The sequence below is a fragment of the Hyla sarda genome, chromosome 10 (genome assembly GCF_029499605.1).
Source record: "Hyla sarda isolate aHylSar1 chromosome 10, aHylSar1.hap1, whole genome shotgun sequence".
Taxonomy (NCBI): domain Eukaryota; kingdom Metazoa; phylum Chordata; class Amphibia; order Anura; family Hylidae; genus Hyla; species Hyla sarda.
The window spans coordinates 51,452,530-51,478,070 of record NC_079198.1 but is presented as its reverse complement, the minus strand read 5'-3'; the positions used below and the strand labels follow the sequence as shown (position 1 = coordinate 51,478,070).

Below are 25,541 nucleotides of genomic sequence, written 5' to 3'. Positions count from 1 at the left end.
TTGTAGAGACAAGCTTTCAGGATTCTTCCCTTTATCAAGTCCAAAGCAAATCTAAGCTCACAAGCAGAAGACACAGGTTACATCTCACAAATATGCAGGGGTCATCTATTGTCTTAACCCCCGCATATTTGTGAGGAATCCCGAAAGCTTCTATACTGCTAAATTTTTAGATTTGCGCATATATATATATATATATATATATATATATATATATATATATGTATATATAATACATACGTGTAGGTAGAAAAGGTAGGGACGGCACCAAACGAACTAACTAAGGATCAAACTGTGTACCGTTCAGTGAGGCAAATGGCACAGCTGAGCAATCAAGTAGGAATCTGGCCGGGTGGTGGTGCTAGGATAAATGGAAAAGACAGCTAGTAATATCATATGTGGGAAGGAAATAAAGATAATCCGCACTCACCACCGGGTTCGGCTACTCGCGTTCCTATGTGAAAATGACCACTAGATCAGAGAAAGACATCACTTGTGTGCGCTCAGAGGCCTCTGAGCACACACAAGTGATTTCTTTCTCTGATCCAGTGGTCATTTCCACATTATCTTTATTTCTTTCCCACATATGACTGTATATATAATTTGTGTGTTACATGGCAGATACTGACTGACCATAGATTGTTTGCCAGCCGCTCATATCTGTGCACTTTAAGACAGTGTTCTGCCCTGTCTCCTAGGCTTCCATAGCCAGTACTGGAGCTTGCACTGTAAAATGTTATGTGATTTTATAGTGTTGGCTCCGATTTTTGATCAGGCAGACTTGGAGGAAGCGCTGGTCAGAGGTATTAGCAGCCGACTGTATGAGCAAAAGCCAGTCTGTGCTGCTATGTAGAAAGAGAATCTGCTATACAATGCTATTTAAAAAATTCTATGTTATTTAGAAAGAGCATTTGCTATACAATGGCTCAGACTTACTAAAATTGTCTTAGACAGTGTAAGTTTAGAGTAGACCGCTTATGAATGTATCACATAAGCTCAGGCTGTTTGATAAAATTGTTGCACTCCTAGGGTGGGTTTACACGATTGACTTGTCTGCTGGGAACTGTTTTGTTTTTTGCTGTTGTGTCGTGACTTCTGTTTTCCACGCAGAAATTCCACAGTTTGCACGAAAAAGCGTTAAAATCAATACAAAATGCAATGCAATTAAAATTCTGCACAGAAATTCTTACTCGAATTCCGTTCAGAATGTCAGTTGTGGGAACTCACCCCTACACTGTCTAGTCACAGTTTAGACCAACTATTAGTTGGCTTATGATGAAATATTAGAAAGGCTCTTATCTCCCAAACAACCTGTGACTCGGGCTGCCCAAATAACACCTGTACCCAATGCGCCAAAAATTATTAAAAATATATAGAAAAATTGGGGCTCAGAGTCATGAATATTAGATATAAATTAATTTATTGATAATAAGATATTCGTAATAATTGTGTCTTTTGAATTGTTGGCTTAAACTGTGTTTGGATTTTGCACCAGAATATCTGTGTATTTTCGGTGCATCTTAAGACCTGCCCCTTTTATTAAGGTCATGCCACATTGTCTAGTTCATAACCCTTTTGTTGGACATGCAGAAAAGTGTTAAAAAAGTGTCTAAAACTCATAGTGAATGTGATGGACATTATGTGAGGCACAATTTGTGCAAAATGTGTAGACCAATAGTAAATCTGGGCCAATGTATTTATAAAACCCATTATTGTGCACACTATAATCATTTATTTATATAATTGGAGGTACACTTCTCGGGTACTGAATACCAAACCAGGAATGAATCTGAATAGAGAAAATGTCTTTTTTTTTCCACTTATGATCTGTTTCTGGCTTTGTAATAAATAATTGCAATAAAAAAAAACTTGAAGGTGTGAACACGCCCTAAATAAAAAACCTATTGTGTGGAAATGTGTCATTTAATGTCAAGAATGTATCCAGCAGATAACTTTTCATGTTGTCATTCCTTTTTATTTATAGGAAGTAATGGTTTTTGGCATGTGATCATGTTTCTAATTCTTTGGTGGCAAGACCGCGCAGCCCTGCGCCGTTAATTGATGGCTATGCAGAGTTTGCGGACTTCCGCGCGAAGAATGAACATATTTATTCTTTGCACTGAACAATTTCACTGGCGGAATTGTCCACCACTGAAATTGCTCAGTGTGAATGGGTCTCGCGGAAGATCCATTCACACTGATGTTAAAATTCACCACTCGGAATTACGTGGTGTGAACGCACCCTAAGAATGTAATTTAAAATATTACCTGCAGTATATGTAAACAAACCATAAATATTGCCTCATTCAGACAGGTGTCTTGTGTATATTTAATTTTCCATGCTGGTAAGATTCACAATGCAATTACTACTAAAGCAGTTGAAGCAAACTTAACACCCCACAGTGAAGTCTGAATGAGGCCTTACCATGCAAACTGTAATTTCTTTAATATGACATCTTTTTGTACTTGTTAGTTTTAATTAGTATCCTTTTCCAAGGTGTTTTGACATATTGCATGACTTCAGTAGAAACGCATCTATTGTTTGGGTCTGGTACGAGCAATTTTTTGAGCATTTCTAAGGCCTCTGTGCTAAATGTTTTCCACTGATTTGGAAGCTGAAATATCTTACTGCTTTTATGCCATTTAGTATATTGAATAAAATTTTTGTCAGTTGAAACTGCTGAGACCCATGGAAAATATCCTGTCAATATGCTAAAAAGAAGTACCCCGAATCCCCAAGTGTCCAGACTTCCTTGCACACTTAGCTTATCTGCTGTTCCTAGACTGCACATCTCAGGTGCTGTATATGGCAAATTTTCAGGCATTGATTCAACATATGTTCCAGCTTTGCACGAGAGACCAAAGTCAGTCAATTTCACCTTACGACATTCTTGATCAAAGATGAGAATATTTTCAGGCTTTATATCACGATGAACAAGGCCTTTCTTGTGCATGTACTCCAGCGCACTGGACAGTTGGATAGCACAACGTTTAACTGAATTTTCTGGTAATCCAATCTATGAGTGAGAAAAGTTTAGAATAGGTTACACACACACAAAAAATACATATACACATTAATATAAGATATACATTATTCTTGTTAAAAAATTCTTATCACCTGATCAATCTCATGTGTCTAATGTTTCTAGTAACTGGAATAAAATATAACATTAAACTAACAGCAAAAAAACATAGCAAACAAAAGATATATTACGACAGTTTAAGGGTATTTCACACAGGACGAATATGCAGAAAATTTTCTGAAGCAGATTTACAGGTAGAACTTCTACATCATGTTCTAGAGCCAGCAATGTAAATGAAATTTTAAGAAATCTTTTTTATATGCTGCGGAAAAATGGAACCTGCCCAAACGGTGGGCAGCATAAAACTGGTGCAGGCATCACAATCCCGCCACACTATGAATTACTCTGAGACATTCAGATGTTTCAGAATAATCATAGTTTTAAAATGTCTGCATCGGTTTCATGCGGCTGGCAGTTTGGGCATCATGAAGCTGATGACAGGTTCCCTTTAATTCCACAGCATGTTATTCTATGCTGCAGGTACACTGCAGAGTTGGTGCAATTCAATGACGAAGTCAATTCTACAACACATAATAAAATGTTAATGTTGTAGTTTTTTTCTCTGGCTTTGCAGCATTTCTGTAACTACAGATTTTTTACAAATGTTTTTAATCTTAACTTTATTTTCTATGCAAAAAATTCATAGTGGCAAATCTCCAGTAAAATCCTTAACATTTCGTGTAGATTTTCTGCTGTAGACTTAAGGGAGAACTCCGGCAGGAGCTTTAAATTTTTTTATATTTTCTAACTGTGGGCGATGTGTGGGATATATATAAAATAAAAATAAACATTTTCTTTCTGCCAGTACTCCCACGGTACCTCTGGTATCCTACTTCACTTCTACACAGCGATCGTCTTCCTGAGCTGCAGCCTGACTGTCTACGGAAGCACCGCAAGCCCACTGTGTCATACTACAGCCCAACAAATCGCTGGCCCCCAGAGATTGCAGTACAACCATATGACCAATTGTAAAATACTTAGGCTGAAAAAGACTCGGCAGGCACTATTGCAAAAATCAGGGGGCTATGGGCATATAAATTTGAGGTGGTAGGGAGGGCAGGTCCGTGTATGTAAGTGACCTATGGGGGTGCGTATCTCTGGTACAAGTCAACAATAATAGCAAAGTTCATAGAGAAAAGAGAAAGATTGCACTCACCCAGTAAAATAAAAGGTCCTCTTTATTTGAACTTCATTAAAAATATTCCTTTGTTAGGGTAGGGAGACGCTGTCAGCATCCGCTGACTGACCGGCTGAGGCAAGGCAACATTACTTTCGCCCACGTTCTCGAGCCTGCTGAGTGTCACCTGCATGCGTGAATTTACCTGCCACAGCCAGTGATGTAACTCATCTAGACGGTCAGAGGAGAAGATGAGGGGAGGAAAAAGGGACAGGAAGGGAGGGAGGGAGGGCTGGGATGAAAGTACGGGACTGTGGAGAAGAAGGGAAGGAAAAGTAAAAATTAAAACGGACAATATGCACAGAACCGATAAGGTATAAGATATGGGACTACACTTATTAGATAGACAGAAAGGAACAAAACAAACAAAGAAGCAAACTAAATGCCTTCCTGTCTATCTAATAAGTGTAGTCCCATAACTTATACCATATTGGTTCTGTGCATATTGGCCCTTATTTAATTTTCCTTCCCTTCTCCGCAGTCCCGTACTTTCATCCCCACCCTCCTTCCCTTCCCGTCCCTTTCTTTTCCTCCCCCTTTTCCCTCCCCTCACCTTCTTCTCTGTCTAGATGTGTTACGTCACGGGCTGGTCCAGGTAAAATGACGCATGCAGGTGACACCCAACAGGCCAGAGAATGCGGGCAGAACCACAAAAAGGATAGTTGCCTCACCTCAGCCGGTCAGTGGGAGGATGTTGACCGCGTTTCCTTACCCTAGCACAGGAAAGTTTTTAATGAGCTACATGCTTATAGCTAGAAATTAGTGGGGGTCTTAGCACTGAGACATTGACCCATCAAAACTTTTGACATGTCTGCCTTTTTTAATGACAGGAAGGCTTTATGTTTTTGGCTTTTAAAAATGTAAAACCAACAGAGTTACAGTTATATGGTAGTAAAAATGATTAGAAACATTATGGGGAGATTAAATAGATTAGTTCCTTTAGAAGGGATGCTGTCCATAACTCGGCTAGTCCCACAAAAGGCAAGACATTATACACCTATTTCAACTGTACAGAGAACTGTTTTAGTAAGTACATACACTGTCATAAAAGTGCTTCCCCCACTGCCTTGATTCTACTTTTGGCTTTTACTTTTGGGTGGTGTACCTCTTGGTGAGACATCACTGACTGCTAGACATGCCTTAATGAGACACTTAGAAGCATGTTGCCCAGTTGACAGATGTTGAGAGGAGGCGCATCATTTTGTCCAGTTGCCAGACTTTAAGAGGGAGCACATCTTTAGATTGAGAGAGAAGCAGGATAGTGGTTTCAAATAATTGCCTGCTATCTTGGCCATTCTGACCAAGCTGTTGGGAAGGTGTTGGGATCAGTGGTTACATGAGGGCACTCACACATGGCAAACACGCTCCAGATGGCCCAGACATCCCACCAGAAGAAAGGATCATTTCATCCAACAAGCACAAGCAGCTTCCACAGTTTTCACCATCCGGACACCAACACAAAAAAGTGGCAATATTCAAAATTGGGCCAAAAAGTGACCCCAGGAATTATAGACCTGTTAGTTTAAAGGGGTATTCCAGGCAAAAACTTTTTTTTATATATCATCTGGCTCCGGAAAGTTAAACAGATTTGTAAATTACTTCTTTAAAAAAATCTTAATCCTTCCAATAGTTATTAGCTTCTGAAATTGAGTTGCTGTTTTCTGTCTAACTGCTTTCTGATGACTCACGTCCCGGGAGCTGTCCAGCTCCTATGGGGATATTCTCCCATCATGCAAGGGATATTCTCCCATCATTCTCCCGTGACGTGACATCATCATTGAGCAGTTAGACAGAAAACTTTAGAAGCTAATAACTATTGGAAGGATTAAGATTTTTTAATAGAAGTAATTTACAAATCTGTTTAACTTTCCGGAGCCAGTTGATATATAAAAAAAAGTTTTTGCCTGGAATACCCCTTTAACTTCCGTTGTATGTAAATTTCTAAGAGGTACTTTTTTGCAATAAAAACAAATGCATGAGTTTATGAGGGATCGGTCCTGTCTAACTAACCTGATCAGCTTTTATTAAGAGGTGAGCTCAAAACTGGACCGGTACGATCGCTGTATGTTGATATCTTGATTTTTCTAAAGCATTTGATATGATCTCACGTAAAAGGTTGGCACATAAACGGTATGTTCACATGTATGCAGATTTGATGCTCAGGATTTTCTACTGCAGATTTCAATGTAAACTAAATGACTGAGCACAGCTTCTACTCTGCAGTTACAAATCCTGCGCATCAAATCTGCACAGGATCCTGTACGTGTGAACATACCCAAGATGAGAATTCTCTGGCTGGGAGAAAATGTGTGTAAGTGCATGAGTAACTGGCTCAGTGATAGGAAACAGAGGATGGTTATTAATGGTATATACTCTGATTGGGTGAATGTTACTAGTGGGGTAAATACATGTGGAAACAATGCACTTATATAAACATGGTTCATTAAGCCTGCTCAAATTCACACAATAAAGTGTATAGTCCCACTAGGGAGTTCCACCTCTCCCCTTTGAGTTTCAATGTAATCACACACTGTGGGATCTGAAAAACACTTGAAGAATATCCATCATATATTAAACCCAGCTGGTTTGTAACTCCCGATAACGATGTTCGTTTCGTTACTTTTTATTTAGGATACTTCATCATGAATCTTCTTACAAAGTGGAGCTTAGTACAACAACAGAGGGTTCTGAGCTGAGATCTCCCTCCTGCTCGACACCTTGGACACAACAGCGTTTTAGGGGCGTGCCCCCTTAGTCATGCGTACCAGGTGTGGAGGAGGTGAGGGTTATATAGCAAATAGATAGACACCTGTTCACATATGCTTTGCAAAAGTAGAAATATACATACTACATACTCGTGTTTTAAATGAAGTATGAAGTTTTAAATCATTTTTATAGCATGGTGGCACTTTGGTTAATGTGATTTGATCTGAAATAATTGCATGTGATTTTTTCTACTTTTGCAAACAGGTGTCTATCTATTTGCTATATAACCCTCACCTCCTCCACACCTGGTATGCATGACTAAGGGGGCACGCCCCCAAAATGCCGTTGCATCCAAGGTGCCGAGCAGGAGGGAGATCTCAGCTAAGATCCGTCTGTTGTTGTACTATGCTCCACTTTGTAACAAGATTCATGATGAAGTATCCTAAATAAAAAGCAAAAGAATAAGCCACAAACGAACATCATTATCATGAGTTATTACCCAGCTGGTTTAATATATGATGGATATTCTTCAAGTATTTTTCATATCCCACAGTGTGTGATTACATTGTTACTAGTGGGGTACCACATTGGTCAGTCTTGGGTCCTATTCTTTTTAATATATTTATTAAAGGAGTAGTTCAGTATTGGAAAACGTATAGGTTAAAAGTTTCAGAACACGGGGGGGGGGGGCGCGACCGCTGGGACCCTGCGCAATCTCCTGTACGGGGCCCTGGCTTTCTGGCCAGAGAGTGTGTGTCGACCACGCGTCACCAGCTGACACGCCCCCTCAATACAGCGCTATGGCAGAGCCGGAGATTGCCTAAGGCAGCACTACGGCTCTCCCATAAAGTTGTATTGAGGGAGCGTGTCAGCTGCCGCTTCGTGCGGTGGTCAACACGCCCCCTTCCCGAGGCCTGCCGGGGGCCCCATACAGGAGATCGCAGGGGTCCCATTGGTCGGACCCCCCCCCCACGATCTGAAACTTATAACCCTATTCTTAGGATAGGGGATACGTTTTCGAGTCCTGGAGTACTCTTTTAATGACCTTGTAGATGGATTGTATAGTAAAGTGTCAATCTTTGCAGATTATTCTAAGCTATGTAAAGTGGTTAAAACAATAGAGGACAGTGCACTGTTACAAATGCACTGGATAGGTTGGAGGTTTGGGCTGGGAAGTTGCAGATGAGATTCAATATTGATAAATTTTAAGTTATGCACATGGGGATGAAAAATTTTGGCTGGGATTAAGTATTAAATGGGAAAACACTTGGGACAACTGACATGGAAAAGGACTTAGGAGTCTTAGTTAACAGTAAATGTAACTGCTGTAGCGACCAGTGTCAGGCATCTGCTGCCAAGGCAAATAAAAAGCATGGGGTGCATCAATAGAGGCATAGATGCCCACGACAAGAAAATAATTCTACCACTGTACAAATCGCAATTCAGACCACACATGGAATACTGTGTACAGTACTGGGCACCAGTGTACAAGAAAGATACAGTGGAGCTGGAGAGGGTTCAAAGATGGGCAACCAGAATAATAAGGGGTATGGGAGGACTAGAGTACCCATAAAGATTATCAGAATTAGGGTTATTTAGCTTTAAAAAAAGACAGCTAAGGGGAGACCTAATAACTATGCATAAATATATCAGGGGCACTATAGAGATCTCTCTCATGACCTATTTATACCCAGGAAAGTATAACAATATCCTCTACGGTTGGAGGAAAAAAGGTTTCTACACCACCACAGATGGGTGTTATTTACTGTAAGAGCAGTGAGAATGTGGAACACAGTATGGACACAATAGAGATATGGGTTGAACTTGATGGACTCTGTTGTCCACCTTATGAACCATGGGTGGGGAACCATCACATATGGCATGAGGGACACTAACAGCTCAGCAAAAAGTGTAGGACATTCTGTGGCCACATATGTAGTGTATATATTTTTAATTAAAGTGCAATTTTCTGACCCCCTATAACTTTTTTCCCCCCTATACCTGTCTGTATGAGTGCCATGATCTGTAGTTTTATAGGTATTGTTTTGTATTGATCAGACTTTTTGATGGCTTATTTTTTTTTTTTTCGTGGAATATAATTAAAAAAAAACAGCATTTCTGACATTGGTATTTTTTACGTTTACGTCATTCACCATGCACCTTTTTGTTAACTTTATATTTTAATCGTTTGATATCGCCACGTGCCAAAATGTCCTAACATGTTTTATGTTTAGTTTTTTTGTATACACTTTTTTTTATTTGAAAAAGGGAAAAGAGGGGTGATTTGAAGTTTTAATATGGAAGGGGTTAATTTATATAGGGCTTAACACTATCGGAGTACGCACTAGGAGAAACCATAGACGCCTAACTGTGAGTAGTACAAATGCTTTCTTTTCAGGACATTGATGGATCTCGCACCGAGCCTGATGGCATATTGTTTCACCACCCCTCTAATATATATATATATATATATATATATATATATATATATATATATATATATTGTGGCAGTGTGGCAAGGAAAGGGTGTATTTCCTTGGCTCACCCTGCAGAAGCTCTCACCTGCTTCTTAAGTAATGAGGCAGGAGGGAAGGGAGGTGTGTATATGAGATGGAGACTCAGTCTAATGTGGGCTCTTCCTAGGAGACAGCATGTGGGCTTTAGGGAAGAGACAGAGCCTACTGAGGAGCACACAGCCCGAGCTATGAGTGGCTCAAAGAAAGTGACATGAATTGTGAGTAGAAGGTTGCAGGGGACATATGTTTAACCGGCTGAGGGAAGCTCAGCGGTTGTTAGTCAGGACAAGCTGATCTGTTTAGTCAGTGACTAGACTGTCTAGGATTTTGTTTTGTTCCTGCTTTTTGTTTATTTCTTTCCCTGCAACCTGTCTAATAAAACTGGCAATGTGCCAGATTTGCATTATAAGCGTTTGTTTGCTGGTTTATTGAGAAGAAACGCATCCTGTGGCGTAGTCCAGGACGATCCCAGAGCTAATCCCCAAGATGGATCGTCACATTTTGGTGGAGGATGCGGGCACGCTGTTGCTGAGGGCAACCCATTGCCAAGGGCAACCAACGGGCGAGTTAGAGAGGAGCTGTTGCTAGGAGCAATCCCCTGCAAGATTGCAAGTCGGAGGAGCCCAGCAGAGGAGTTCAAGCACAGTTTGGTGTCTGTGGAGGAGCGTTGCTAGGGGCAACGGATCGAGAATTTTTTTTTTTAAAGAAAATGGGACAACCTCGAAAGGCCGTTGCTGGAAGACGAAGCCGAGGTCCCGTGAGTTGTCGGTGGGCGGAATTCCACTGTGGGTGGATTTGGATTGTTGCCAGACTGTATCTCGGATTATGCCAGAAATAATTCCATTTGTGAAGTCCCGCCCGGTACCCGGTAAGACTGTTCAAATTACCTTTGATACATGTTTTGGGACAGTAAGCCATATGTTGGAGGTATGTGCGGAACTTACAGTGGAAATTGTACTGGGCAGAGACTTTCCGTATTTCTGGCAGCTGTGGGATGCTGAGAGTGCACCTGAGAGTTCGCACCCAAAGGTTCCGGAAGGAGTGAGGACTGGGGGGTCTCTACTGGACTGTGTGAATGGTGCTGTACATTGTGAACCCATGCAGGCTGATAATGTTTTTCTTGAAACACTTATGTTAATGTGTTCTGATGTAAAGAGTTCTATTCCCACCTCTCGCAGGACAAAAGAAAACCTGTGTGAGCTGGAGATAGAAGGTAAAACGATGACGGTTTTGTTAGATCCAAAATGTGTAATAAGTCTGGTAAAGACCAGCTGCAGAAAGCCAGACCCCACTATAGTGTCTATACAGGCCGGTATTTGGGGTTATAAAACAGTTAATGTGTGTATTTCTACTCCCTATGGTACTATAAGTCACAAGGTTGCAATAGAGCCTACCTTAGAGTATGAAGTAGTGCTGGGGAAGGATTTTCCATTTTTTCAGCAGTTGTGGGAAGATAGTCAGGTGACTAGAGCAGGAACACCTGATAGGCTCACAACACTTGGTTTTCACCACATAGCAGGGGACAGTAACTCAGCAGAGGCTGAGAACGGGGAGTATCAGCAGACCCTAGGTGTCAGGTGGGAGTGTGCCAGACCACTAGGGGAGCTGAAGAACAGTCCGCGAGTCAAGTTAAAGAGGTGACTGGAAAAGAAGCTCCAGAGATGGCTGTGGAGAAACCAAAACTCCGGAAAAGAGTACCGGTGGAGCTGGGGGCTGCCCTTACGGTCACAGACAGAGCCCTAAGTGAAGGAGACTGTGACAAGACAAAAGAAAAGCCTGCCAAGAAGCCTAGAGACAGTTCAGAGGAACTGATCAGGAATCTCCCTGACTCGCTGGTGCCAAGAGCCATTGAAGTTGTTGATAGGGGCAACAAACTTACCGCCAAGGGATTGCCAGTCCGACAGGAGCGTTTAGCAAGAGTCTCCAGAATTGCCAACATGGTGGGAGACGAAGAGTGCCAGGTGTCGGTGGCACCTGTTGATGATCATAACAAGGCACAAGTGGCCGCAACCCCGAAAAAGGGGGAGACGTCATCTAGAGATGGAGAAGAGTTGGGTCGAGTGTCTGACAGAGGACCAGAGGATGTCTCAAGGTCTAACAGCGAAAGTGAGGAGACCGCTGTCAGTAAAAAGTCTCGGAAATGACGAGCTGGCCTTGGGAAAAAACTGGAGCAGATCCAGAATCTGGAAGAAACCCTGTAGATGGTTTCTGTGAAGTTGATGGAGAAAGAAAAAGAGGTACATCGCTTGACAGAGTAGAAGGACAAATCACTTGCTGACTTTAAGAAAGAGCAAGAAGCGAGGCTTCAGCTGGAAAAAGTCATGGAGCACCACAGATGTGAGTTTGTGGCTCTGCATGATGAACTGTCCTGCTCACAGGCTCTTGTGACCAGCAAGGAGAGTGAAGTGGAGAGTCTGGCCAAGTGGATGTCATTCCAGGAAGAAGAAGTGAGTCTTCTACATGGTGCATATCAGGCTCTCCAAAGTGAACACAAGGCTAGCCTGGTAGCCATGGAAAAAATAGAAAAAGAGAAGAATGAAATTAAGATGGAAGTTGATGATCTTGCCAGCAATCTGGAGAGCGTCTCTAAAGCTAAGAGACAACTTGAGGAGGAAGTCAAGGCGAAGATGCCCTTGCACATGCTCTTCAATCTGCTCGTCATGACAGTGACTTGCTCCGTGAGCAGTATGAGGAGGCCCTGGAACAAGTTGAGACTCTGAAACATGAAAACAAGAACTTGCAACAGGAGATCTCAGATCTATCTGAACAGATTGGTGAGAGTGGAAAATCTATCAATGAGTTAGAGCAGTCCAAGAAACAGTTGCTGGACAGTGAGAAGATGATCTCCACAAAACTCAAGAGTGAGCAGCTGAAATATATAAAGCTGGAAGATGACATGAAGATCTTAAAAGAGAGCCTGGAAGCGCAGAACGAAATGCGCAGAAGGTCCCATGTAGCTGCCTTGGTTTTGCTGGGAGCGCAACTCCACGAGCAGGTGGCTGTGCTGGCGGACAATGAACAATTGAGGAAACAATTGCTGTCTTCGGAAGATACTGTCAGGGACTTGAGAGAGTTACTTGACAGTGAGAGGATGAAGTCCCCTAAGCTGCAGGGTAAGCTGCGAAAATGTGAGAAAAAGGAAGAGGACCAGGAAGTCCTAAAAGAGAGCAGAGACCAAGATATGGCGGAATTGGCTCAAGAAAGGCTTTTGGGGCCGAAGTTACAGGATACAGTTATGCTTTCTCTGAATGCCAAAAAGTCCTCTAAAGTTAAGATTGAGGTGAAGTCCTGTAAGAAGTCCCCTGAAGCTAGGACTGAGCTGAAACCTGGTGGGAAATCCTCTGAAGTGGAGACTAAGGAGAAGAGAGGTGGGAAATTCTCTGAACCTGAGCAGACCAAAAATTCTGAAGGTAATGCTGAGGCAGAGAAATCCTCTGAAGCAGAAGCCAAACTAGAGTCAACCTCAAAAGCTGTGAGTAAAGAGAATGGCACAACTGAAGCTACAGGTGAAGAGAAGAGTAAGCCTGAAGAAGCTGCAGTAGTAGAAGCTGATTCTACACAAGAATCTGAAGGAGCCAAAGTCTCTGAAGCCAAACCTGAGGAAGCTGGTGCCCCTGAAGAGAAAGCTGGAAGGGATGAGGTGAAACCATGCGAGAAATCCACTAAAGTCAAGACTGAGGTGAAACCAGGTGGGAAGTCTTCTAAAGTTGAAACTGAGATGGACCCATGTTGGAGGTCCTCTGACGGTACAGAGAACAAGACAGTGGTTGGTGAAGCCACTGAGGCCGAAAGATTCTCTGAAGCAGAGGCTGAGGTCTGGCAAGCCAGAAGAAGACAAAGGTTAGAAGCGTCGGTCCTTTCACTCCTTAATTTCTAGAACCCTTCCCACACCAGGGTGAAGAACCTGGTACTGGAGAGGTGTGACCGAGAGACTTGCAATTGGTGGCTGGTAAAAGTCCGGAAGAAAAAAGTCAAGGACTTCAGAGACTGTGGGACAAAAGTTGTCCAAGAGAAAGGAAAGGCAGATGGTTTCTTTCAAATACATGTGCTCCTTCCCGGTGGTCTGAGCAAAGGGGGGGGGGGGGGGGGATATGTGGCAGTGTGGCAAGGAAAGGGTGTATCTCCTTGGCTCACCCCGCAGAAGCGCTCACCTGCTTCTTAAGTAATGAGGCAGGAGGGAAGGGAGGTGTGTATATGAGATGGAGACTCAGTCTAATGTGGGCTCTTCCTAGGAGACAGCATGTGGGCTGTAGGGAAGAGACAGAGCCTGCTGAGGAGCACACAGCCCGAGCTATGAGTGGCTCAAAGAGAGTGACATAAATTGTGAGTAGAAGGTTGCAGGGGACATATGTTTAACCGACTGAGGGAAGCTCAGCGGTTGTTAGTCAGGACAAGCTGATCTGTTTAGTCAGTGACCAGACGGTCTAGGATTTTGTTTTGTTCCTGCTTTTTGTTTATTTCTTTCCCTGGAACCTGTCTAATAAAACTGGCAAGGTGCCAGATTTGCATTATAAGCGTTTGTTTGCTGGTTTATTGAGAAGAAACGCATCCTGTGGCGTAGTCCAGGACGATCCCAGAGCTAATCCCCAAGACGGATATATAATATATATATATATATATATATATATACATACATACATATACAGTAGTAATCTGCAGCACACTGAAATGTCATGCAAAGTGCTTTATTCCATGTGGTACAAAAAGCGACGTTTCGCCGGCCTCACGCCAGCATTCTCAAGTGAGAATACTGGCGTGAGGCCGGCGAAATGTCGCTTTTTGTACCACATGGAATAAAGCACTTTGCATGACATTTCGGTGTGCTGCGTATTACTACTGTAATTACCAAGGAACCAGAGGACCGTGGCTCCAGCATGCGTGCACCCTGCCTACAGACCTTCATTTCTCTTGATGTGCTGCTTATTTTTGGAATATATATATATATATATATATATATATATATATATATATACGTGTGTGTGTGTCTTTTCTTTGCAGGAATTGATTTATCTGCAAAATTAAGTTATTTGGTTTATTGATATCCCATCTGTTTCTGAGGAGGTCACACATGTTGACCGAAACGCGTCGGATGTTATGGTGATAACCATTTACATAAGATATTATCTGACACTCGTTTAACAGCTTTGTCCACTACAATTGTCTTTAGATGGGGTGTCATCATCAGTTCTACCCCACGCTTACATTCACTAATATGTGTTTATTCTTTTAATTTGATTATATTAAAAGTTAAGTCCTCTTCACTCCCCTCCCCTTTCTGTACTAGTACTAGCCTAGCAGGTTATTCGCTGCTGGATTCGTCAGCCAGAGGTTGCACTGTACGAAGTGTGATGATGTCACAATCCTCCTCCAATGCTGTTCCCTCCCTTCAAGGATGTATCCATGTGTCCTGTGGAGGGAAGGGGTTAATAGCCATCAGCAGTGGCTATTCACGATGACACCCAGCAAATGAAATTAGCTGGGGATCGCCTGGTATTATGTGGGATCATGTTGGGGTCCCACTCCATACACCCTTAGCAGCATCATGACGGACTTAAACTGTCATAAATCGTGAAGGGGTTAAGCAGGACAATGCTCACCCACACAGAGTAAGAGTTTTTCCAGGAATGTCTCTGCTATTTTACAACAGTTTCATGGCCAAAAAATGTATCACTAATCAAGAATTTATGGGACCAGCTGGCACATCCTCCAACTGTACAGGATCAACAGGCCCAGTTGCAATATCTGTGGGCAAATGTGCAGCAGGATGCCATATTGAACCTGTATGCCTCCATACCCAACCGATTCTTCTGTCCAGGCTAGAGTTTTCTCAACAGGTGCTAATCTGTTCCAAAGTCTCTGCAATGCCATCCAAATATAAGAAGTAAATGCATATCAAGGAAAAATGACAAGATAACTAATACAGATAAAGCAAGCCCTTACATATAAAAGTCAGAAATAGCTACAAAAAGCTATAAATCACAGAAGCTTCTTCAGAGTCACGTACAGTTCATGCAGTATACCAGAGATACAACATGGAGCTGTCCTCAGCTGGTGTCCATAGGAGCAACCTTTCCTATTATAGGAAAACAGTATTGCAGTCCCATACTAAACTGTCAAAAGGTTCTACTAGACAGCAAATCAGTGCCTGCTTGGCAACAATACAGGAGTATACTAGTGAAATGCCCACTCTGGTTGGATCTTCCATCCATTCACACGAGCCACCGATGCAGACTCTTTCTGTTATTGCATGTTGAGTCTGGTTTCAAGTTTCAGTGGTCCAGAAAAGACCATTGTATATTAAAAATATTGTAAGCTAAGATCTTGAGGAATTACTGTACAATGTTTACAAACAACCACATCCCCATAGACTTACATAGTCTATGGTCATATTTTCATTTTGCAAATATGGATGCAGATTTTTAGCAATTGTACTGACACATTTTTTCAATAAAATGTCTGAAAATACACTGTGAATAACTGTAGTTAGGACTTGAGCAATCATCTTCACCATAAACATCTGTCCATATTAAATGTGCCCCTCCTGTGCTTAGTGCACAATGTTGAAATACTTTCTCTTCCCACTTCTTGAACTGCACCCCCTCTTAGACAGCAGCAATCGCAGATTAGCTTAATGTGTTCATATGTAGCTGCCACAAACAAATGTCTGAGCAGTGCTCTCAAGACAGTAATAAACTATCCAGCACACAAGACCAAATACTACATAAGATAGTTACATAGTTAGATAACAAGTAAACAAGATAACAAGTAAAACCAAAAAAGTCAAGACATTACATTAGATAATAGATAAAAAGGCCAGAATTGTCTTTACTTTTGTTCTTCTAAGTAACCTTCCATATATATATATATATATATATATATATATATATATATATATATACGGTATGTGTGTGTGTGTATATACAGTGGTCCCTCAACATATGATATTAATTGGTTCCAGGAGAACCATCATATGTTGAAACCATCATATGTCGAGTAAATATGTCTGTGTAAAAATGGTAATTGGTTCTGGGGCCTCGGAACCATTGTATGTTGAATACATATCTCTATGGGAAACTGCTAATTGGTTCTGGGATGACCATTGTATGTGGAGTGTATGGGGAGTGTTTAACAAACCACGGTGCCTCCAGCTGTTGCACAACTACAACTCCCAGCATGCACGTACAGCCATTGACTGTCTGGGCATGCTGGGAGTTATAGTTTTGCAACAGCTGGAGGCACACTGATAGGGAAACATTGATGTATGGGGTGTATAGTGTGTATATGTATTGTATGTAATGTGTGACATCGCATACAGTACTGTACAGTTCTTTAAATACCTTCAGGCGAGACAGAATCCTGCCGACTATAGCTCTATAGGAAAGGAAGGGGAGGGCAGCCAGCAGCTCATTGGATGCCTGCAGCAAGATGCTGCAGGCTATTGGCTATGGCTGCACTGGGGGGCGGGGCTTACACGGAGCTCACAGTGGAAGCCTGCGTGAGTTAGCAGGACAGCATGTGAGTAACAGGAGGCAGAACGGGGCACATTAAACAACTATCAGCGCTGTCAGATAGCTGTTTGAACGATGGCCCCGACACACAGCAGCATCATATGTCGATGCTGCCTTCAACATACGATGGGCTCTGAGAGGCCATCATATGTTGAAATGATCATATGTGGGGGCCATCATAAGTCGGGGGGTCACTGTATTTGTATATAAATAAAATATATATATATATATATATATATTCCATCCATAGTAAATGCCTTTAAATGTGTATTTGGGGTGTAAGCAATGTGCTGTCAGGGACCTTCCCCTCTAAGCAACTTAACACTTTTTGCGCATTTCTCTCATATGTTTTTGCCAGACAAAAAAAAAAAAACTAAAACTATATCATTGGTTATCATGAGCTTTTGCCTATTTAGTGTGTATTTGAGATGTAGCACCATTTGTTGGAGAGAACCAAACACCAAAATACTTGTTTTTTCTGGTGATATGAATCTACCTTTTTAGTATCAGCAAAAATTCTTAACCACAGGCAAACTAGATGCTTTTTTTCCTTTACAGGTTTAATCCCTTAACCCAGTGGTTGCCAACCTTTTTTGGCTCGAGGCACCCCTTGCAAAAAATGTTTGTGGGGCACCCTACCGAATAATATTCGGCGCACAACAAAAAAAATGGCTAAAAAGAAGCAATAAACATCACCTATATGGTAATGAAACATTAAGTCTCTAGAAAATCACCTGGCACTGCTCCGGGATAATCAATTCATTTATCTTATGGTCGTGTGTAGAGTGCCATACACATCACACCACCGGTGGTGGTGCTCTCGCTGCAAAGTTACTGCATATATATCCTTAAGAAACAAAAAAAAACACGGATCACTCACCTTCGTTTCAATGCTGTGTGATTTATTCGATAAAAGATGGCTATACATGGACAGATGATATGGCAGGGCACCGTTTCACGCCCTCTGGGCGTTTCTTCAGGCCCGGAATTGACATCACATCACAGGTACTGCCCCAATATAAAGTCTATGCATAGTAAAACATATAAGTAACATTGTACAAGAAATGGGTAGATTATTTATCCTATACATAGTGACCTCATAAAAACAAGGGGCCGGACCTGAAACTTATAGAAAAGCTGAAAGGTAATTTCTTTCATTAAGACCAATGGCACCTGTTGCATCCAGCTCCGTTATACAGCGGGCTTCTCTCTGTAACAGTGTTCTATGTCTATCACCATCTCTTTCATTCTGTTCCACTCTTTCTAGTCCAGCGAATCTTATTGATTTTATATCTCCTCTATGCGCTTCTTTTATATGTGCTATAAACCTGGTGGCTCCTTTTCCCGTTTCTATTGACCTAACATGCTCCCTTATCCTCTCAAACCACCTGCGTTTTGTTTTTCCGATACAGTAGTAGCCACCGGGGCATATTAAACAATAAACGACAAATGTTGTTTTACAGGTAATAAGGTGATTAACCTCTACCATTTTAGATCCTAGTCTGAATGACTTTTTACAGAGATTTACTTGGAGCAATGGCCACATTTAAAATTTCCCTGTCGTTTCCTGTCTGTTTCTTTTTCCTATTTCTGGCTATACTTTTAATGAGATCTCCTATTGTTTTATTCTATTTAAATGTGATGACCGGTTTATTTTCTGTTATTCTTTTAAGGTCCAAATCTTGTTCTAAAATAAACCAATTTTAATGGATAATGCTGCTCAAGATTTTGTTAATTGCAGAATGAGAAGAAAAACTTCTCCTTTTTCTTATTCATTTCTTTTTTGTGTAATACTTCATTCCTTGTTTTTTGTTTGGCTTTTTTAATATGCTTTTTCGATCACCTCTGTAGGGTATCCGCTAACTAGCAGTCGATCTTTTAGTTTCTCTGCTTGCTGTCTATAGATTTCTTTATTGGAATTAATTCTTTTTAGTCTGATGAACTGGCTATATGGCACACTGTCCTTCATATTTTTGGGATGGGAGCTGCTATAATGCAATAGCGCATTTTTTGCTATGTCTTTCCTAAATCCCTTTGTTTATATCTGACCATTTTCAATGAAAATCTCAATGTCTAGGAACTCGAGAGAGGTATCTCCATAGTGGTATGTGAATGTCATATTTACTGTATTGATTTGATTAAGATAGGTCACGAAATCTTCAAATGTTTCTTTCGTACCCTCCCATACCACTATGATATCATCCACAAAACGTTTGAAATATTTCACTTTATCTATATACGGATTACTTGTGGTCAGTACCAAATCTCTTTCCAGTACAGACAGAAACAGATTGGCAAAAGTGCAGGAGATCAGAGTCCCCATAGCTGTGCCCTGTCTCGGTCTGTACCACGTGTTCTCATACTGGAACCAGGGCCGGTTTTAGGCTTAGCAAAATCAAAAGAGGGGATCCAAAAGTCGTAATAGTGCACTAACCATATTTACACATTTTTGTTCACTTCAAATACCATAAAAAATATCTAAAAAAGCAATTGAAAAGTCCCATCAAAACAAAAATGATACCAGTAAAAACTACAAATCACAGCGCACAAAATGACCTCATACATCCCCATATACAGAAAAATTAAAGTTATAGGGATCAGAATAGTACAATTTAATATTTTTGTATAGTTCCCCCACATTAGGTTGGCAGTATAGTTCCCCCACATTAGATAGGCAGTATAGTTCCCCCCACATTAGGTTGGCAGTATAGTTCCCCCCACATTAGGTTGGCAGTATAGTTCCCCTACTTTAGGTTGGCAGTATAGCTCCCCACATTAGGTTGGCAGTATAGTTCCCACCACATTAGGTTGTAGTTCCCCCACATTAGGTTGGCAGTATGTTCCCCCACATTAGGTTGTAGTTCCCCCACATTAGGTAGACAGTATAGTTCCCCCACATTAGGTAGACAGTATAGTTCCCCCTCATTAGGTTGGCAGTATAGATCCCCCACATTAAGTTGGCAGTATAGTTCCCCCACATTAGGTTGCATTTCCTCCAAATTAGGTTGGCAGTATGTTCCGCCATATTAGGTTTGCAGTATAGTTCCCTCACCCCCTCACATTAGGTTGTAGTTCCCCCACATTAGGTTGGCAGTATAGTTCCCCCACATTAGGTTGTAGTTCCCCCACATTAGGTTGTAGTTCCCCCACATTAGGTAGACAGTATAGTTCCCCCACATTAGGTTGGCAGTATAGTTCCTCCACATTAGGTTGGCAGTATAGTTCCCCCACATTAAGTTGGCAGTATGTTCCCACACATTAGGTAGACAGTATAGCTTCCCCACATTAGGTTGGCAGTATAGATCCCCCACATTAGATTGGCAGTATGTTCCCCCACATTAGGTTGCAGTTCTCCCCCATTAGGTTGGCAGTATGTTACCCCCATTAGGTAGGCAGTATAGTTTCCCAACATTAGGTAGGCAGTATGTTCCCCCACATTAGGTAGGCAGTATGTTCCCCCACATTAGGTTGCAGTTCCCCCACCCATTAGGTTGGCAGTATGTTCCCCCACATTAGGTAGGCAGTATAGTTTCCCCACATAAGGTGCAGTATATTCCCCCACATTAGGTAGGCAGTATAGTTTCCCCTCATTAGGTGCAGTATGTTCCCCCACATTATATTGCAGTTACCCCCCATTAGGTAGGCAGTATAGTTTCCCCACATTAGGTGCAGTATAGTTCCCCCCATTAGGTAGGCAGTATGTTCCCCCCACATTAGGTTGCAGTCCCCCCCCATTAGTTTGGTAGTATGTTCCCCCACATTAGGTTGCAGCCCCCCCATTAGGTTGGCAGTATGTTCCCCCCACATTAGGTTGCAGTCCCCCCCCCCATTAGATTGGCAGCATGTTCCCCCCACATTAGGTTGCAGTCCCCCCCCATTAGGTTGGCAGTGTGTTCCCCCCACATTAGGTTGGCAGTATAGTTCCCCTCTTCCCTCCCCCCCTACTTTTTCTATTTTTCACATTTCCTTACCGGGCCGCGCTCCGCAGGGCTCTTGTGGGCTCTGGGGATAATATCACGAGTGACGTCTCCTGCCGGCTTCTCTATGCTGCGTCAGGGACGTCACTCCTCATTTCCTGCAGCCAGACACAGAACGCTTCACAACACCGTTTTTTTCACTACACTTCACTGACGTCCCTGACCCGCATAGAGGACCCGGCAGGACACGTCACCGCGTGACCGCGGCCGGGTTGCTTATCTTTAACAAGCAGCCGGTGCTGGGGACACTTTAAAACAGTTGCCCCCCCCCCTACTGAGCAGCCGGCAGGGGGCCCCCTGGGGGCCCTAGGCAATTGCCTGGGTTGCCCCCCCCCCCCCATTCGCCGGCCCTGACTGGAACACATTATTTTCCAAAATGAATCTGTTTTGTCTTGTCCCAAAAGTACTTCTCGAATTGCCTGTACACCCGCATCCTGATGTTAAGATGGTAACCCTCCTGCCATACAAAGGTGTCCAGAATCTGTATCAGGTCCCCTGTATCTTTTAGATAAGTTGGCATTTTAATTAGTATTGGGGAGAGTAACCAGTCCACATAACTAACTCGATAATGATTCGGTCACTGAGCCAATCCCTGCCACAATTGGGCGTCCTGGGGGATGGGTCAGTGACTTGCGGACTTTTGGTAAAATATACCAGTGAGGCCGTTGTGGGCATTCTGGGAATAATTTATTAGCGGTGGTATTAGAGAGGACACCCATTTCTGTGAATTTCCTGAGGAGAGTTCTCAATGTATCTTTTGTTTTTAAAGTGGGGTCATTCTTGAGCTTCTCATACACTAATATATTCTCCAGTTGTAGGTTAGCCTCTGTCTCATAATCTTTTTTGTACCAAACGAGGACTGCACCTCCCTTATCCGCTTTTGAGATCACTATCTCTTCATTGTTAGCTAATTTCTTTACTTCCTCTAGCTCTGAACTAGGGATATTTTGTTCAGGTTGTGGATACAGAAGTGCATGTGCTTCCTTCAGTACTGTTTTGTAGAAAATATCTACAGCACTACCACCTACAATTGGGGGATTCAATTTTGATTTATTCCCTTTTGTGAAAGGTTTAACTGTTATTATCTCTGATGTTCGTTCTGTGTCAGATTGTATTTATCCACTCGCTAAATCATCCAGCCAGTGGACCAGCTCTATTTCTTCCAGGCTGAATTCTTTAATCACTGAAAAACCCAATTTACCCACCATGCATGGTACATCACCTTCTCTACTCGTTTTTTCTGCTGTTATACTACATTTATTAGGACCTGAAAAAACTTTTTTAAATAAATCTTTCTAATGGCTTTTATATAGATCAACTTCAAACTGTACTGGGTCAAATGCTTGTTTTAGTCTGAAATTCAAACCTTTGCTCAGGGCATTAATGCAGTCCTCAGACAGTTCTACGTCAGTGAAATTGACAATGATGTTATTAGTAATGGAGAAAGGCTTCAGCGAGAGTACAGGCTTTGGAATGGCGCAGGACACAGGATGTCGACAGGTAAGTAAAAGTAAGTGAGGTTTATTCTCCCAACATGCAACACGTTTCACTGCTACAGCAGCTTCATCAGGCATGATGAAGCTGATGTAGCAGTGAAACGCATTGCATGTTGGGATAATAAACCTCACTTTTACTTACCTGTTGACATCCTGTGCATGATGAAGCTGCTGTAGCAGTGAAATGCGTTGCATGTTGGGAGAATAAACCTCACTTACTTTTACTTACCTGTTGACATCCTATGTTCTGCGCCATTCCAAAGCCTGCGCTCTCGCTGAAGCCTTTCTCCATTACTACGTTCTACTTAGCCAGCTTACTGCAGACACCATTACTCTGCTCTCACCATTGTTGTGTATGTGGGTACACAACATCCTCAGGTGAGCGGCCACTTTGGCTTGTTCAAAGCCTAATTAGGCTGTGTTTGTGGGAGGGGCGTGAAGGTATAAAACGCCCCACTCATGTGTGGCGTTTTGGCGGTAGTATCAGGTAACTGTGCACCGCTGTGAGCTCTCACTTCTTTTCGGAGCCTTCAGAAGTCGGAGTCTTCCCCTGTTCGTAGTTCTACTCGACTAGGTAAGTCCGCCGCTTAGCGGAACATACAGAGTTAATTGTGTTATGGTTGCCGCGGAGTGGATTTCGGTTGTGTGCACATGTAGCTGGCTCTCGGATATGCATAGGTGCATGAGGCAGGGAGGAGAGTCGATGCAGCGGCGTGGGGCTGGGTGGGCCTCTGCCCGCTCCCGGGTGGTCTCCACAATGCGGGCCAATCCGGGACCAGGGGATGCCGGCTCATTCCCGCTCATGCATCCCGGCTGCGGCACGTACGAGCAGATCTCTCACCTTGTTTCCACTTGTCTCCGGAGCTGTCGGCACACATCCTCATGCTGCGGCTCCTTAGGTAAACACTACTCTGTCAGGTCTGCAGCCCGTAAGAAGCAGACGGGGGCCGGCACGGGTCAGAGGATCTGGCAGTGTTTGGTGCAAACGCGCATCAAAGGGGAGGGGGAGGGTTTGCTCCAGGGCGGTCCGGCAAGAGTGTATACATTGGGCATGTTGTTTCTCTCCCTCTCTCCTTCTCCCCTTCTTCCTCTTCTCCCTCCTCATCTTTGATGATGACTTTTATTTAGTATGGATGTTGTGAGGGGATGTTAGGACATGTGGAAGGGGTATATTGGCAAGTTTATGCAGTGGACATGGGTGTTGTGGTATATACAGACTCATTAAATTACATATACATCGCTCATCTACTGGGACTGTTGGGTAGGGATACATGTGGGTTAATTATGGGGACACGTATTGGCAAATTCGTTTATAACCTTATGCATGGGCACAGGCAATAGAGGAATTAACTCGCAGTTCGATACGGCTTAAATGGGTATTGTCTTGCGATTCATAGAATTCAAGGTGACGCTGAGTTTTCTCCATTCTCAGCTGGTTGTCTCAGGTCTCAGTCAACTCTATTAGCTCAGTTACGAGCGGTTTCCTGTTTCATCCGGTCAGCAGCAAGAGGTTAGTACTTGCATCAATAGGTTGGGTGGTGATAGTTGGGTTCTCTGTGGGGATAAAAGGAGGTGGCACGTGAGCACTCGGCTTCATTCGGTGGCGCGTCTTAAAGTTCCAGCGATACACAGTTGACACCTTTTATTTTGTACATTGATTCTATAGGTGGTAGTTTTACCTCTATCCTGACCGATATTGTCAGGGGAGACTACCACATGATTGATGTTACTGACTCCTTTTCAGAGCATCAAACGACTAAAAAACATTCCAAAGTTGCCATCCCAATCCTGACTCTTCTTCAGGGGAAACATGCACGCCACTGTTGCTGACACGTTTTTCAGAGCAGTGGTATCACTCCCGTCGAGTTTCACGTCATCAGGTGTCTCGTATACCACAGGTTTGGTCCGGCACAAATACACATAGGCAGTGGTCTTTACCGTTAACCTGACACGTCTTCAGGTTTGGGGGTCACTGCACTCTGAGATTCGCCACAAGCTCGGCCGCATCCAGTACACATAGGCCATGGCCTTACCGCTATCCTGACATGTTTTCAGGGGAAGCCATGGGTAGTTTGCTACTGACACATTTTCGAAAAAAAACAAACACATTTTTGGTAGTACATGATGCAGGTGCCATTGGTCAACCACCGAGTGGTTACAAACTTGTCACGAACATTTCTATCGACCTCACGGCTTATTATCGTAACTCTCTTATTGGCTGTCGCGGGTAGTCATTGTAGATTATGTGCCACTCCAGGTTATCAAGGTGTGGTCGTTTCTGGGATTCAGGCTTGCAGGTCAGTATCACTTCACGACAGGCTTGCAGGTCAGTATCACTTCACTACGCTTCTGTGGTACCTAGCATAAATTCTTTAATTCCGTCAAATGAGGTGTCCATGAAATACACATCCATCGACCAGGCCATTCAACTCATACTACAGCTGGGTACAGGCTCCTGGCTTTCAAAAGCTGACTTAACCGATGCCTTTAAGTTATTGCCGATTCGCCCAGAACTTTGGAAATGGCACGGGGTCAAATGGGAAAACACTTACTATTTCGCTACTAAACTCACTTTTGGTTCAAAAAGTAGCCCGTGGCTTTTCGATCAGCTGGCGCAGGCATTTCACTGGGCTTTAGTCAATGTCAAAGGTTATACAAACGTTCTTCACTATTTAGATGATTTTCTACTAATTGAGGCACCTTCTGCGCACCCTTCGGACCTATCTAGTCTCACGCAACTTTTCAATCACCTTGGCGTTCCAGTCTCTCCCAAGAAGACAGAAGGTCCATCCATCAGACTCACTTTCCTGGGGGTGGTGCTTGACATAACAACTATGCAGGCTAGTCTACCTATGGAGAAGTTAAATAGAATCAAAGCAGTTATACACCAGTTCACCATCACAAGGGTCACCACCAAGGTCGAGCTCCAGAGTCTGTTGGGCATGCTGGCTTTTGCAATGCAAATAATACCGCAGGGCAGGGCATTCACCTCTTGGCTTTTAGCACTCCTGAAGTCAGGCCCCAATCAGGACAGTCAAATCCGTTTTGACTCACAAGCAATGGCCGACTTAATAATGTGGG

At 42.8% G+C, this 25,541-nt stretch overlaps 1 protein-coding gene across 2 annotated transcripts in view; it reads right to left on the bottom strand.

The window, feature by feature from the left end:
• Positions 1–617: 617 nt before the first annotated feature.
• Positions 618–25,541, bottom strand: part of LOC130294131 (serine/threonine-protein kinase SBK1-like) — a 91,194-nt gene continuing 66,270 nt past the window's right edge. Inside the window, exons 1-2 of one of the 2 annotated variants that reach the window (XR_008848398.1) lie at positions 23,302–23,394; positions 2,881–3,014 (exon numbers count right to left, since the gene is read on the bottom strand). Coding sequence is in view for 1 of the 2 variants with exons in the window: in XM_056543616.1 (XP_056399591.1) it covers positions 2,442–3,014 (573 nt within the window). In the remaining variant the exon portion in view is untranslated. Of the gene's footprint in view, positions 3,015–23,301; positions 23,395–25,541 lie in introns of those variants that run through there. The other variant, XM_056543616.1, reaches the window with a different exon arrangement.